We start from the raw sequence: 14,597 nt of genomic DNA, 5'->3' as shown, positions 1-14,597 counted from the left end.
ATATATCTTATTTTAAAAAATATTAACTAATGTGTAAAAATTAGGGTGGTAAATGATAGCGGAAAAAAATAGTAGGCCGAAAAGAGTGCTGATTTGTTATGAGACTATATGTGGGCTAGTTTTGTCTCCTCTTTATCATATATAAAGAATAAAAGAATATTTATGAATATAAATAGATTTTATAAAAATAAATTTAGAAATTAATTGAGTTTTATGAGTTTTATTAGATCTATTTTATAATAAAAATAATTTTATAATATGATGTACCACGTTAAATTATGTCAATTTATAGATTTACTTTTATATAATTTTTTTATAACTAAAATATTTCTCAAAGAGTAATAAAGGATGTGGCTACTCTGTCTCTTTAAATTTATTATTAGTGTAACTGTATTTCTTGGCTTTTTTTTTTTTTTTTTTAAATTTTTTGGGATGGGTTTATGATCACTCTTTCGTTACTTTAATTCCCAAGCAGCTGGTAGATTCCCCATTAACTGATTTCTCTCATTTGGGGATTATTAATTGTTAATTGTCAAGTTCATAATTTATACAATATTCTTTTCAAAGATTATTGCTTCTGTATTGGCTTCTATGATGCTTAAATTGATCTCTTTCAATATCAAGGTGCTTTTGTTGGGAGAAGATCAGTCAGACTAATAATAAAACCAATTTCTATTATGCGTAAGTACCATTGATATATATGGCTAAGGTCTTTTAAAGAGTTAATTGGCTTGTACCTTCCTTAGAGCATCCACATTCCATTCCTTATCCCCATCCCTATAATTTAATTCAAAATCACATTTCTTTAAATTTTTTCTTAAATTTTATTCATCTTTTAAAAACCTTCTATATTTCATTCCCTATCCCTATCTCTATTCTATTAAATAATATTTTTTATTCTTTTTTATTACTTTTTTCTTTCACTTCTATTTACAAATTTAACTACTCAATATTTTTTTTTTGAACTATTACTCTAGTGAATATTTTAAATAAAAATTTAAATTATTTTTTTGTGAATACGAGAATATTTTTAAAATTAATTTTTTTATATTTTCGTAATTAATTAAATTATTTTTAAAACTATTATTTAAAACTATAATAAATATGAGTATGAGAGAAAGTGTAGATGATTAAAAAATTATTTATTTGATATATTAGAATAAAATATTGATAAAAATAATTTAGGGAATGAATAGTAAGTCCCCAAATATGGGGACTTACTGTTTAGTCCCTAAACCTTTTTTCCTAAAATAGGGATCCGGATGTGGGGGACATTTTGATCAAAACTCCAAAATAAATCCCAAATTATGAAAAATATGGTACTTTGGAGAACCGGATGAGATGCTCTTAGGTTCACATTCTTTTGGATTCATTAATGTTGAATGGTACTTTTATATGTTTCTCAAACTTTCTTTGGGTCATGCATGGAGCTTATATAATGTATATATGGTGGATACTTTGCCTTTGGTTGAGGTCTTCTTTACTTTCTCTCTTTTATATATAAATATATCTATCTATAATAATAAATATCTATCACATTGCTACAGGAATAAACAGTGAATTTTAATTCCGTTTTTGTTTCCATGTACATAGAAGACCCTTCGCTTACATTCCGTACAAAACACAACGACGAGGGTGGTCTCTGGCTCCATTGACCCCGTGAACACCGTCATACAACCGCGTTGTGGTTGAGGCGGTAGACGCCCGGTCGTGCTCCTTCGTTGGAACCCACGAATATGTGGAACTCGAGATCGTGGATCGCACGGAAACGCCGTTGATTGGTGGGCATTCGGGATCTTCATCTACGAGATGATATACGGCCGCACGCCCTTCGCGGCTCCATCAAACGAGGCCACCCTGTGCAGCATCATAAAAGAGCCTCTCAGCTTCCCAACCTCCATGCCCTTCGGCATGCTCGAGCTCCATGCGAGGAACCTCATATTCAGGTTGCTGAACAAAGACCCGGTTCAACACCTAGGATCGAAGCGCAGAGCTGCCGACGTGAAAAAACAAAGGAAAGAAACAAAATAAAATGAAGAAAGAGAAGAAGAGAAGCAGCAGTGCACGGATTGATGAAGGGGATGAAAACAACGGAAATGAGGTGGAGGAACCACGCCGTTTGGGAGGAGTTTAGTGGGTTGGGTTGAAGGCTCACGGTTGGACTGGGCCCAAAAGAAAAATAAAATACACTCAAATAAGCCCAGTCCGAAAATAGAAGAGTTTAACAAAAGAAAAATGCACAATAAAATAAATAAATAAAAGTCAAATAAAAATACTATAACTCAATATTAATAAAATAAAATAATTAAAGTCCAACATTACATTAATTTAAAATAAAGATCAATTTAAATGTAAAATGATAATTAATACCAAGAAAACACATCAAAATAAATTTTACAACTTAAAATTCATAAAATAAATTTTTTCATTCCTACAGTTTCTATACTATACATGAAACATTTCAATTTTAAATTATAATAAAATATTAATTATTTTTTTATTTTTCTTTTTTTATAAATTAATTATTTGCACATTTATTCATTCTCTAATCCCATTAAATTATAACATATAGGAGCATACTAATTATTTTTTTATTTTACTTTTTTTGTAAATTAATTATTTACACATTTATTCATTCTCTAATACCATTAAATATTTAACATATAGGAGCAGGTTTATAGAGACTGTTGCAGTACAAGTTTCAGAAAAACAGTGGATGATTCAACTTGCTACAGATCTAAAAATATTTAATCAGCAACAACACAAAAATTTCAATGTTCTCTTTATTGGTCCTGTGCAATATGACCAAGAACTAAAATGATCATGAAAAAAAAAAAAATTTTGTTTGTATTTCTATTTTTTTGTTCAAATTTACTCTGAATAAATTTTTATATAAGACAATCAAAAAATACAACTAAGCAAACATGTAGAGCACGTTTTCTGCACGTTTGGCCTCCACTAATATATATGTATATGTATATGTATGTATATATATATTATGGCTGAGATTAATAATAACATTAATATAAACAATCACTACAAGAAATAAAGCTTTTATTGAGAAAAAAGTTTGTCACTAAATATTGAATTTTCGTCAAAAATTGTTTTTTGCGGAGGAAAAAAATCGTCGCACATTCATCGAAAATATCTCGTCGTTGAAAGTTATTAACGACAACCAAAGCAAACCGTTGCGAAAAATACCACATTTAACGACAAACAATTTCGTCATAAGAAGGGTCTCATACTTGATCCCAAAAAATCTCATTCAACCAAAATCGTCGCAAAAACTAACACAATTGTGACGAAAGGTTTGGTCATCATTAATATTAGACGATCAATGTCGTCGCATATATAAACATTATAGTGACCAAAATAACTGTCACTAATCGAAAACTATTTGTGAGGAAGTATTGTTGTCGTCAAACTAATTTTTATCGTCAAAATTTATTTGTCACAAATAATACAATAAGATCGAAGCTAGAGTATAGCAAAGATGATGAGTTAAATTCGTTGGTATTTTTTACTATTGGTGACGATTAACTCTTGTCACTACACACCAGGATTTAGAATTAACGACAAATATTTATCATCATAAATAGTGACATGCATTTAGAATTAGTGACAAATATATTTTATCACGTATGATTGCACAATTCTTCATTATTTATAAACAAAACACCAAATAATCATCAATGATTCAATATTAAGGAAAACTAATAACAAATTCTAGTGATATAGCAAAATGAATAAAATTAAAGTCATCATTTAAATCTAGTACCATTGTTCATAAATATGCTCAAATAAAATTTGTTCTTTGCAAATTAAAATAGAAATGCGAAATTGAATGTCTCTTTAAGACTCTTTACATCATTGCCCGACAATTCATGAGGTGCCAATCTGTGCTCTTCTTTACCATTAAAAATAGCCTTCTTTTTTCGCCAAATATGCCCTGGTGGCAAAAAACGACGATGAGCCATATAACAATGCTTCTGTCCATATCTCAACCACATAGACTCTGTCTCGTCATTACACACTGGACATGCTAATTTTCCTTTAGTGCTTCATCCGGAGAGGTTTGCATATGCAGGAAAATCATTTATTGTCCATAATAATGCTACATGTAATCGAAACGTTTGTGATACTAATGCATCAAATGTATCTACGCCTTCTTCCCACAACTGCTTCAACTCATCAATCAATGGTCTCAAATACACATCAATTTCATTTCGGGGTGCCCTAGGTCCAGGAATAAGTAAGGTCATCATGAAATATGGATCTTTCATACACTTCCAAGGAGGTAGGTTATACGGCATAAGTATTACCGGCCACACGCTATGAGATGTACTCATGTTACCAAATGGATTAAAACCATATGTTGCCAATCCAAGTCGAACATTGCGAGATTCTTGAGCAAACCATTGATGCGATTTATCAAATTCTTTCCAAACCACAGAGTCGGCTGGATGTCTCAAATTATTCAAATCCTGAACTCGTTTTTCTCTATGCCATCTCATATCTTCAGCTGTCTTTTTTGACATAAATAACCTTTGCAATCTTGGCTTTAATGGAAAATGCCGCAACACTTTATGAGGAATTTTCTTGTCTTTTTTTTCATTGTCAATCCATCTTGGCTCTTTGCATATAGGACACTCTTGACTACTAGCATGTTCTTTCCAAAAAAGTACACAATCATTTTTGCATGCATCTATCTTATCATATTTAAAGCCCAAACCTCGTCTCAATTGTTTTGCCTCATAGTATGACTTTGGCAATGTCTCTCCATCGGGAAGCGCCTGTCTCAACAAGTCTATCAACATGTCAAAGGACTTATTACTCCAATTATTAATTGTCTTCAAATGGAGCAACCTCACAATGAAAGCCAATTTTGAAAACTTCACACAACCTGGATAAAGTTGACGTTGAGAATCTTCCCACAAATGTTCAAAATTTTTATTTCCTAATTCTGGCAACGCAAGATCTTGGCTAGTGGAAGACTCTCCTATATTAGTATCCATAAATGTTCCCATGTAAATATCATCTAACATTTCTTCAATATCGTCAACATTTTCTAGCCCGTCATTCTCATTAACCTGACTTTCATTCCATATTTCATCTTCTCCATGAAATATCCACTGCGTATAATTCTTATCAATTCCTTTAATAAATAGATGATCTTCCACCACATTTATAATCCTATAATACCCATTCTTACACTTAACACATGGACACCTGATCCTACCCAATTTGTCCGCATGATCTCGTGCAATACTAATAAATTGGTTTACCCCTTCTACGTATGTTGTAGAAAATCTATTAGTAAGATGCATCCAACCTTTATCCATTTTGTTGTACCTATAAAAAATTTAACAAACAAATCGAGTTTAACTAAGATTAAATGCATCATTGAAAAGTATGTGTGAAAAATTATAAATTTACCATCTCTTAACAATTACATTATAATCTAGAAATCAGTTATAATTATTATGGAATTTAATACCGTTAAAACCATTTTTTAAAGAAAAATTCTAAGGTACGTTCTTTTTCTTATAAAATAATAAAGTCAAATCATTATTTATATTTGTTAAAATAAAATTTAAAATTAAATGAGAAAAAAATAATTATTTCAATTACTTCATTAAAATAAAATTTAAAGTTAGATGAGAAAAAAATAATTATTTCAAAACTAATAAAAATACAATGATTAACACTACGTAATTGTGATAAATCTTTATTTAAAGTAGTAAAATTATGCACAATATATTTCGATATTATCACTCTCAATTGATTAAGATGATTCAAGATCATAAGAAAATCATGATTGAGCCCATATCCATAACTCTATCTCTACTAATTGACATGAAGCAAAAACAATTAATTATTGAACACAAATAATTGGGAAGAAATCACATCTCATAATAATAAGGTTTCATCTACAACCTTAGTTAAGAACTCAGATAGGCATGTTCACGAAAATAAATTAAAAAATTTGAACATAAATAAACATTAAAATAATTAATTGAAATAAAAATAACACTTACAGTGCTTCTAGGACTTAAATATAGCAGCAAGACTGTTTTGAAATTTTAATTGTACTTGCAGGTGCAAGAATCTGTGTACTATAAATCAGGCTATCAATTGATTAAGATTATTCTGTATCATGAGAAAAATATGATTGAACCGATATCAAGAACTCTATCTCTCAATTGATATGAAGAAAAAATAATAGATCGTTGAACACATAAATAACTGAAGAAAAAAATCATTCTTATAAATAATACTACTACTATATAATCATCGATGAGGTTTCATCCTCAAACTTAGCTAGACATATTGATAAAATTAAATTCTAAAATTTAAATGTAAAAAAAATCAAAATAATATTTAACAGAAAATAAGAAAAATAAAAATTACTTACCGTGTAAACGTAATTGCAGAACCCAAATTTTCTGTTCTCAAATCAGTAATACTCCTGCGGCGCAGCCTTATTTTTTTGTTTTATGAAATTCGTTCGGCGTGCAGAGTGAGTCCTCCTATTTGGCTACAATTGATCTATTTATATATTTGTATTTGTTAATAAGATTTTTTGGTTGAGGAAGTTTTAAATAAAATCATCATGTACCGAACAAATCTGATAAAAATCTTCTATATTGTTTTTAACGGATAAGAAAAAAACTCATTAATAGCCGTTTGTATCTTTTTAGTTTGAGTATATCTTCCTGCCGATCATGCTATTTGAAGACTGAAAACAGCCTCCAATATCTTCCTTCCAAATTGCCCGCTCATAAGACTAACAATACGTCTGTAGCATAGAGTAAAAAATCCTTGAAGGAAAAGCCGCCCGATACTGAACTTTTTTTTCTCTCTCTTCCTCTCCTCCCTCTCAGCAAACTCTCTCTCCTCTGTCGCTCTCTTTCTCTCCTCCCTCTCAGGAAACTCTCTCCTCACTCAGCAAACTCTCTCTATCTCTCCTTGCAAGCTCTTTCTCTCTCTTCTCGGCAAACTCCCTCTCTCTCTCTCTCTCTCTCTCTCTCTCTCTCTGTCTTCAATCTCAGCTGGAGAGGAGCAACCACTGTCGAAGTTGAAGTCCGCGGGAGGGAGTGGCACCAGCACTTCCATCTCCATTATTGGATTGACTTCAACCGTGTGCTTGAGGTTGAGGTATTTCCAGTTGTCTTTAATGAGAAGCTGGGGAACGGTTGGACTGTGAGGATTATTAATACTGTGCTAGAGAGAGAATTAAACAACCGTGTTCAAGAAACAGAGCATCTGGAGGTCTAAGCGTGGCAGTTGGGTATAAGAAGAGGATAGGGAGGTAAAGAAGCTTCGTCGGTCGGTCATGATCGAAGATTGGATGGAGAATCAGAGTATTCATAGCTTTGTGCTATTCAACTCAACCTCAATCTCCTCAAGAGTATAGCTCTGGCGCAGGATTCTCATCATCAGAAACAGAGTTTCTACAAACACAAACCAAAACCCAAAGATAGCGAAGCAGCCCATTTAACAGAAATAAAGAGAGAAAAATAGGAGTGGAAGTACTAAGAGAGAAGTTTCTTTCTTCTCGGAGATGGAATTGCTTTTGGGATGGAGATGGAAGTGCCTTTCATGGTTTTGGCTTTTTTTATCGGGTGTGATGCGTCTCATTATATCAGTGTAGAATTACTAACGTTACAAACTTTTACGGTTCCGCCGAGGATGAGCCCCGCCGGCTTGCTGAATTCACTGCCTTTCATGAGAGAGAGAGAGAGAGAGAGAAGTAGGAGGACGGATTTGGAGAAGATGCCCGGGTAGAATTTGCTATGGTGTGATGCAGTGCAGAAGTTTATTATGTACTTAAGGTGGTGATGTGGCAACTTATTACTCGCTTCCATTAAACTCATTCCATCGGAAGTTCCGTTCCAAAGAGGAACTCATCGTAAAAAACCAATGTGATAGTCCTTAAAGGAAAAAAAATGGCTTTTAAGGCTTGATTTGGATTGAAATGTGATATCAGTTATTGGAAATAAATATAAAATTTAATTACTTTCTCATTTAACAAGAAATTTTTTCACTCATGTATTTGTGATCGATATAAATGAAGGTATAACTTTAATTGTTAAAAGTGATAATAGTGATAAGTTTAAAGTTTTTTTCATTGAGGATAAACCTTTATTTATGAGTTTTATATCGTCGCTAAAACATTAGCTTTTGCGAAGATAAATTAGGTAGTAAAAAGTCAATTATTAGATTATAATTGACAAAAAACTATAGCTTCACTAAAATTTATTATTTATGATAAAATGTAACTTACTGGCAATACTCTACTGCAGCAAGATTATTAGTGATAATTATAGTCGTTGCTAATTCTATAAATGTCATCGCAATTACTTTTTCATTTAGTTGGAAATTTTCCTGTTAATATATTTGTGACCAATATAAATGACGGTATAATTTTGGTCATTAAAAGTGATATAAATAACAAATTTAAAGTTTTTTTCATTGAAGATAAACCTTTAGCTACGAGTTTTGTATCATCGCTAGGGCATTACATTTTGCAAAGATAAATTGGGTCGCAAAAAATCTATTATAAGACTAAAATTGACAAAAAAATTATAGTTTCATTAAAACTTATTATTTACGACAAAACCCAACTAGTTGGCAATACTCTACAACATCAAAATTATTAGCGAAGATTATAGTCGTTGCTAGTTCCATAATTATCGTCAGAATTACTTTCTCATTTGGTAGGAAATTTTCTCGCTAATGTATTTGCGACCAATCTAAATGACGGTACAATTTTGGTCGTTACAAGTAATATTAGCGATGAATTTAAAATTTCCGCTTACGTATTTGTAGCCAATATAAATGGCAATATAATTTTGGTCGTTAAAAGTGATATCAACGACGAATTTAAAGTTTCTCTCACAAAAGATAAACTTTTAGCTATGAGTTTTGTATCGTCATTAAAACATTACTTTTTACAAAAATAAATTGGGTCGCAAAAGGTTGACTATAAGATTAAAATTGAAAAAAAATTACGGTTTCATTAAAACTTATTATTTACGACAAAACCAAACTAGTTGGCAATACTCTACTATAGCAAAATTATTAGCGACAATTATAGTTGTTGCTAGTTCTATAACTATCGTCACAATTACTTTTTCATTTGGTGGAAAATTTTCCCGCTTATATATTTGTGACCAATATAAATGACGATACAATTTTGGTCGTTAAAAATAATATTAGCGACGAATTTAAAATTTTCTTCACTAAAAATAAACCTTTAGCTACGATTTTAATATCGTCGCTAAATATTTCGTCAATAAAAGCTTTATTTCTTGTAGTGAATATAATATAAACTATGGGGGAGACCCCAACAAACAATATCCCAAACACTAGGTTAGCACAAAGCTAGCAGAAAAGATAAAACAAATAAAGGGGAAATGACTACTGAAAGTTGGTCCCATGTTTCTTGGCATATATAGATCAAGATCCGTACTTTCATTTGATTTAAAATATAACTCAATTCTCATTCTCGTTCTCTTCGATCTCTTTCTCTTGCACTTCATCATTAGTTTTTTGCACATCTTCATCTTTCTCTTGCTCTTCATCATCTATTTGTTGTTGGACTAAAGTCTGCACAGAAATTCTAATGAGGGTCCAAAAAATTTAAAACAATTTCGATTAATATCAACCAAACATACATGAGTATTAACATATGCATGCATGAAGGTGTTCACTAAGTTCTACAACTCGATTAATTCATTACGCATATTATCAAACTCCATCTTGGATATACAATCTTCTTGCCTAGAAGTTGATATCGAATGCTGACTAAACCACGTAGACGTCCAAGTCGTTATGAGCCCAATAACTCTAATCTGATGCACATTTATTTATTCACATTCAACTAACTAGTACAAGCTGGATGCGCATTCAACTTAGTACAAACTAACTCATTTATTTATGTAGAAAACCTACCTGTCCATCCATCATTACTCAGCTAATGTATATTTAAATACACTTGCTTTAATATTTAATTTCTTACATTGGGTTGATTTGGAGAGTGAGATGAGATGAAAATTTTGTGAAAAATAATAAGATAGTTTGTAAATAATATTGATATAGTTTGAGTTGAATATTTTTTGAGTTTTAAAAAAAGAGAGAAAAATTTGAATAAAAAATAGGGTAATGATACACTTACCACCCTCTTACTACTATTTTACCACTTGTAGTGTATTTATTTTTTTATCATTTTCTTTTAAGTATTTTTTTAACATCCTTAACCATTAAGAAAAAATTTTAAAAATATATAATTTTAGTGATAGTCACTTGCTTAATCATTAAGTAAAAATTTTTTTTTTTAAAAAAATTAAAAATTAAAAAAAGTGGTAAAAGAGTGGAAAAAATGATTTGGTAAGGCTATCATTATTCTAAAAAATAACATAAAGTTAAAATATTATAAGAATATAGTTTTATAATATTATTTTTGTTTAAAAATTTGAAAAAATTGTAATTATTTTTTATTTGAAAGTTTGAAAAAGTTGTAATGATTAGTTTAAAAATTTTGTATTTAAATTATGTTTGTAAATAAGATAGATGAGATGAAATAAAATCAGATGAAAATTTGTGTCTCACCTGAAGCCCAAAATCTGCCCCAAAATCTGCCAATGTCGGTGGTAGTCCAGCCAATGTCGGTGGTAGTCCAACCATGGTCTTGCCTATATTGATGGCTAGTTCATCCCTGTCGCTTATGTGGTTCATGTCGTCTAGAATCACAATAAGTGCAACTATGAATGCATAATCAACGTTACGACAAACAGTCACCGAGTACTTGTCTTTTCCGATCAGAGCATTTCCAATGGTGGTCTCCTTTTCCATCTGCATGCATTTTAATTCCCACGATAATCAATTCAATTAGTTTCTATTATATATAGGTTCTTAAACTTTCAAGATCTAATTAATTTTATGAAGTTAAGAACCAAGTAATTGGACTTCTTCTCTCTAATATAAACATCATCACATGTTCTATTCGTTGAAAACAAGCTATAAGCGAAAGCCAGCTAAATTACCTTGGCGAGTATATTGGTACGATCTCCGGTATAAACGACACATGTTTTTTCAGCCCAAGTCCCTTCAACCATGAAGTCGCATACCTTTTTCTCTGTGTTATTTGCCAAAAACACATGTAACTTGGCCTTCAATTGAATCATTGAAGATCGCTGAACAGAAAAAATTAGATCACCGGGCTCTTTGCTTTTGCCCCTGTACACATTCCATCTGTGATGTGCAGTCATTCTCTACGCAAACAAACATCATCGTCAATCGCAATTTCCAGAGATTATATAATTATATAATCGAATATAAGAAAATGTATAACAAAACCAATACTTGGGGAAAAAGATGTTACGTGTGTTTATGATGAAATATATATTATCAGCCAAATTAATTAACCTTCTGTCGAAGAGTGACAATAGGCATTCCATCAGCATCAAGCAGAACACGCTGATCATGAAAGGTCATTAACTTTCCTTCCACTTTGAAAATGACGGTGTTGTTGGTGTCTGTGACAACAAAGCCACCACCGGATATGGTCATCACTTTTTTGACAACCGCAAGAATAATGGAGTAAGGTGTACAGTATTTAGTGGAGATGACGGGAAGAGGGTTGGCAAACTGTGCGGCAGTTGGAACTGGAGCTGGAATTTGCTGAGCCATGATGATGATGATGAGGAGGATATCGGGACGGAGCACTGGATCAGAAGAAGACTCAGGCGCTGATGTTGCTGGGGGCTTTGGTGATGTGGGGAGTGTTTAATTTGTGAGTGGCGTTCCTGTTAAATAGCGAGGAAGAGTTATACAAGATTCCTTTGAAATTGCTTGGGCTTTGGTAATTTACGTAAAAAGTAATATTTTATTATGTAACATCTCATCCCTCTATATATACAAGTACATTTTATTTTGTATAATTAAAAAGTATATTACAAAGTAAAAAATAATTTCTTGTTTGACACTTGATCTTTGGCTGCATTTTCCATGCGTTTTCCACGACACGTAAACTATAATATATATAATATTCAAAGTAGTCCGATCATACAATTTAAATGTCTTAAATAGTTAGCCCGTTTGTTTAAAAAACTATTTTATCTCAAAATTCTTTTTTATCTCATCTCATTTCTTTTCTAAAGATTACTCAAATATAAATACTTTTAAATTAATTATTACAATTTTTTCAAACTTTCAAATAAAAAATAAAATATAAAACAACTTTTTTAAATTTTCAAAGAAAAATAATATTAAAAAACTATATTATAACGATAATTTAACTTTATATTATTTTTTATTCAACTTTTTTTCTCTCTTTTTTCAAAATCTAAGAAATATTTAATTCAAATTATTTCGTAGCTATTCACAAACCTCATTTACAAAATTTTCATCTCATATAATTTCTCAAACGTATTTAATATCCTTCAGGTATGTGTATATATATATATATATATTTAAGAGGTTATACTCAAACTTTGGTAATATATTGCATCGCTTTTAGTTACATAGGAATACCTTCTCTAATAAATAAAATTTTGTCAAAACTGCTATTAGCAAAAGGAAAAACACGTATATATGAACCTAAGCGAAGACTCAGTGCCGAAAACTTTGTCATTCAAGATTTTCCTAATCTCGAAAGACCCATTAAATTATGCGAGGGAATTTGACAAGGGTAATGATGCATTTACCACTCTTTTATCACTATTTTATCATTTGTAATGTATTTATTTTTTATCATTTTTTTTAAATATTTTTTTAACATCCTTAACCATTAAGAAAAAATTTAAAAAATATATAATTTTAGTGATAGTCATTTGTTTAATCATTAAGTAAAAGAAAAATTTTTTAAAAATTAAAAAATAAAAAAAAGTGATAAAATAGTAATAAAAGAGTGGTAAGTGTATCATTATTCATTTGACAAATAGATGAATATGCAAGTGGCAGTATCATGTCCTTCGACTCTTATATTAAGAGGTGATATTTGCAATAGTGGTAGAGTATATAAGACTACATTCTCTTTAAAAAAAATTGAGTAAATATAAGATTCATATAAAAAAATTAACATTTTAATAATGAGCTACACTTTTTTTAAAAGAGATGTTAGGCACTTTTATAACTCTAGCATTAGTCGGCAAGAAAACCATTGAGAAGTCAACTACCTTCTCTGTATGCCTGTATGTCGGGCATTAAAATTAATGAGAGAAAAAAGTGACAGAACATCTATCACACCGTGTATTTGGGGTGAATCTTATAACTTGAAATCCATAAAGTAAAAAATCTAGATACAAAAAACAAAATCAAATGTTTGAAAAATTCTTCCAAACAGAATAAACTAAACACTGTAAAAGATTAATCTCTTAAATCAAACTTATCCACTTATATATGCCACCTGACATTATCTCATGTTTATTTTGTAATCCTGTCACATACCATCTATTCTAATTATCATAATCATTATGTATCTAAAAAAGTAGTGGATAGAGGGGCGAGTCCATCAACTTAATAAGCAGTGAACTTAAACTAGTGTATAAACATAAGCCAGTTACAGAATGTAGAAACAATGAGTTGTAAAAAAATAATAGTGATATTTTTAGAATATTTCGTATAATAATTTATACAAAAGACCTTAGGCACAAGTGTATTGAACGATGTCAAAACTAGACCAATGGCCATCTTTGCCCCAGGGTTACATATATCTACATTTAGCCAAACAGAATATAAATAACTATCTTATCACCGAAACGATGCGCTTAAAATAGAAGTAATATTTATCCCCGTGCTAAGGTTGTTCATTTTGCAGATAGCCAAGTAGAATACAAATCACCTTGTCACCAAGTAGAGTGCATTCATGTTTACCTTTTATGCAATAGAAAAGCAGAGTACAAAAATTACTCATGTCTATACCATATATGATAAAATACCTCATTTTCCTATCCAGATACAAAGAATAGTGTAGAAAATGACCAATGTTATTTTCATAACATAATATGTAAGTTTTTACAAAATCAACCTTAATTAGTTTTAAACAAAATCTAGCATAAGAGTACTGCCTACATGAACATTTCAACAGTCTCTACATTTCCTTATATCCTTGATAATATTAATCGTCACCTTTAAAATAGGCACGTAATTAACATAAGTCTCTAATAAAGCACATACTCGATGTTATAACCTAAATTACTAAAATAACCTAGAATTCTTTAAACCTAAAATATCCTGGATTCCTTATCCAAACATTTGTTTACTCGTAATTTTATTGCATAAATCATCCCCAATAATAAACCATACAGTCAATTCTAATTGGAAAGGGTCATTTTTGTAATTTAGCTATGTTGGAGAGAGAGAGAGAGAGAGAGAGAGAGAGAGAGAGAGAGAGAGAGAGAGAGAGAGAGAGAGGGTCATATCAACTGGGGCAATCGAGAGGGGAGGTCTGGGTTGCATCCGTGTGGAATGTGGAACCTAGCGTGAAGCTTGGACCAGAAGAGCTTACGGTGGTTTTCAACGTGAGTGACTTACGGTTGGGTTGTGCATTGGTGAAGTTGTGCATGGTAAGGGACTAGTTGCAAGTGGTGGGT

General features: G+C 31.1%; 2 protein-coding genes across 2 annotated transcripts; both read right to left on the bottom strand.

Moving 5' to 3' along the window:
- Positions 1 to 4,061: 4,061 nt before the first annotated feature.
- On the bottom strand, positions 4,062 to 5,342 carry LOC122278720. The gene has a single exon (XM_043088903.1). The coding sequence runs from the start codon at positions 5,340 to 5,342 to the stop codon at positions 4,062 to 4,064; it is 1,281 nt and encodes a 426-aa protein (XP_042944837.1).
- Positions 5,343 to 9,498: 4,156 nt separating this feature from the next.
- Positions 9,499 to 11,717, bottom strand: LOC122278719 (protein LURP-one-related 10-like). Its single transcript, XM_043088901.1, has 4 exons — positions 11,431 to 11,717; positions 11,049 to 11,276; positions 10,615 to 10,857; positions 9,499 to 9,612 (listed from the first exon to the last, which is right to left on the bottom strand). Exons 1-4 carry the CDS (start codon positions 11,692 to 11,694, stop codon positions 9,499 to 9,501), a joined length of 849 nt encoding a protein of 282 aa, XP_042944835.1. The 5' UTR covers positions 11,695 to 11,717.
- Between the last annotated feature and the right edge of the window lie 2,880 nt (positions 11,718 to 14,597).

This window comes from Carya illinoinensis, chromosome 10 (assembly GCF_018687715.1).
Source record: "Carya illinoinensis cultivar Pawnee chromosome 10, C.illinoinensisPawnee_v1, whole genome shotgun sequence".
Taxonomy (NCBI): domain Eukaryota; kingdom Viridiplantae; phylum Streptophyta; class Magnoliopsida; order Fagales; family Juglandaceae; genus Carya; species Carya illinoinensis.
Note: the sequence above shows the minus strand (reverse complement) of the source record. Positions and strands in the feature narration are given on the sequence as shown.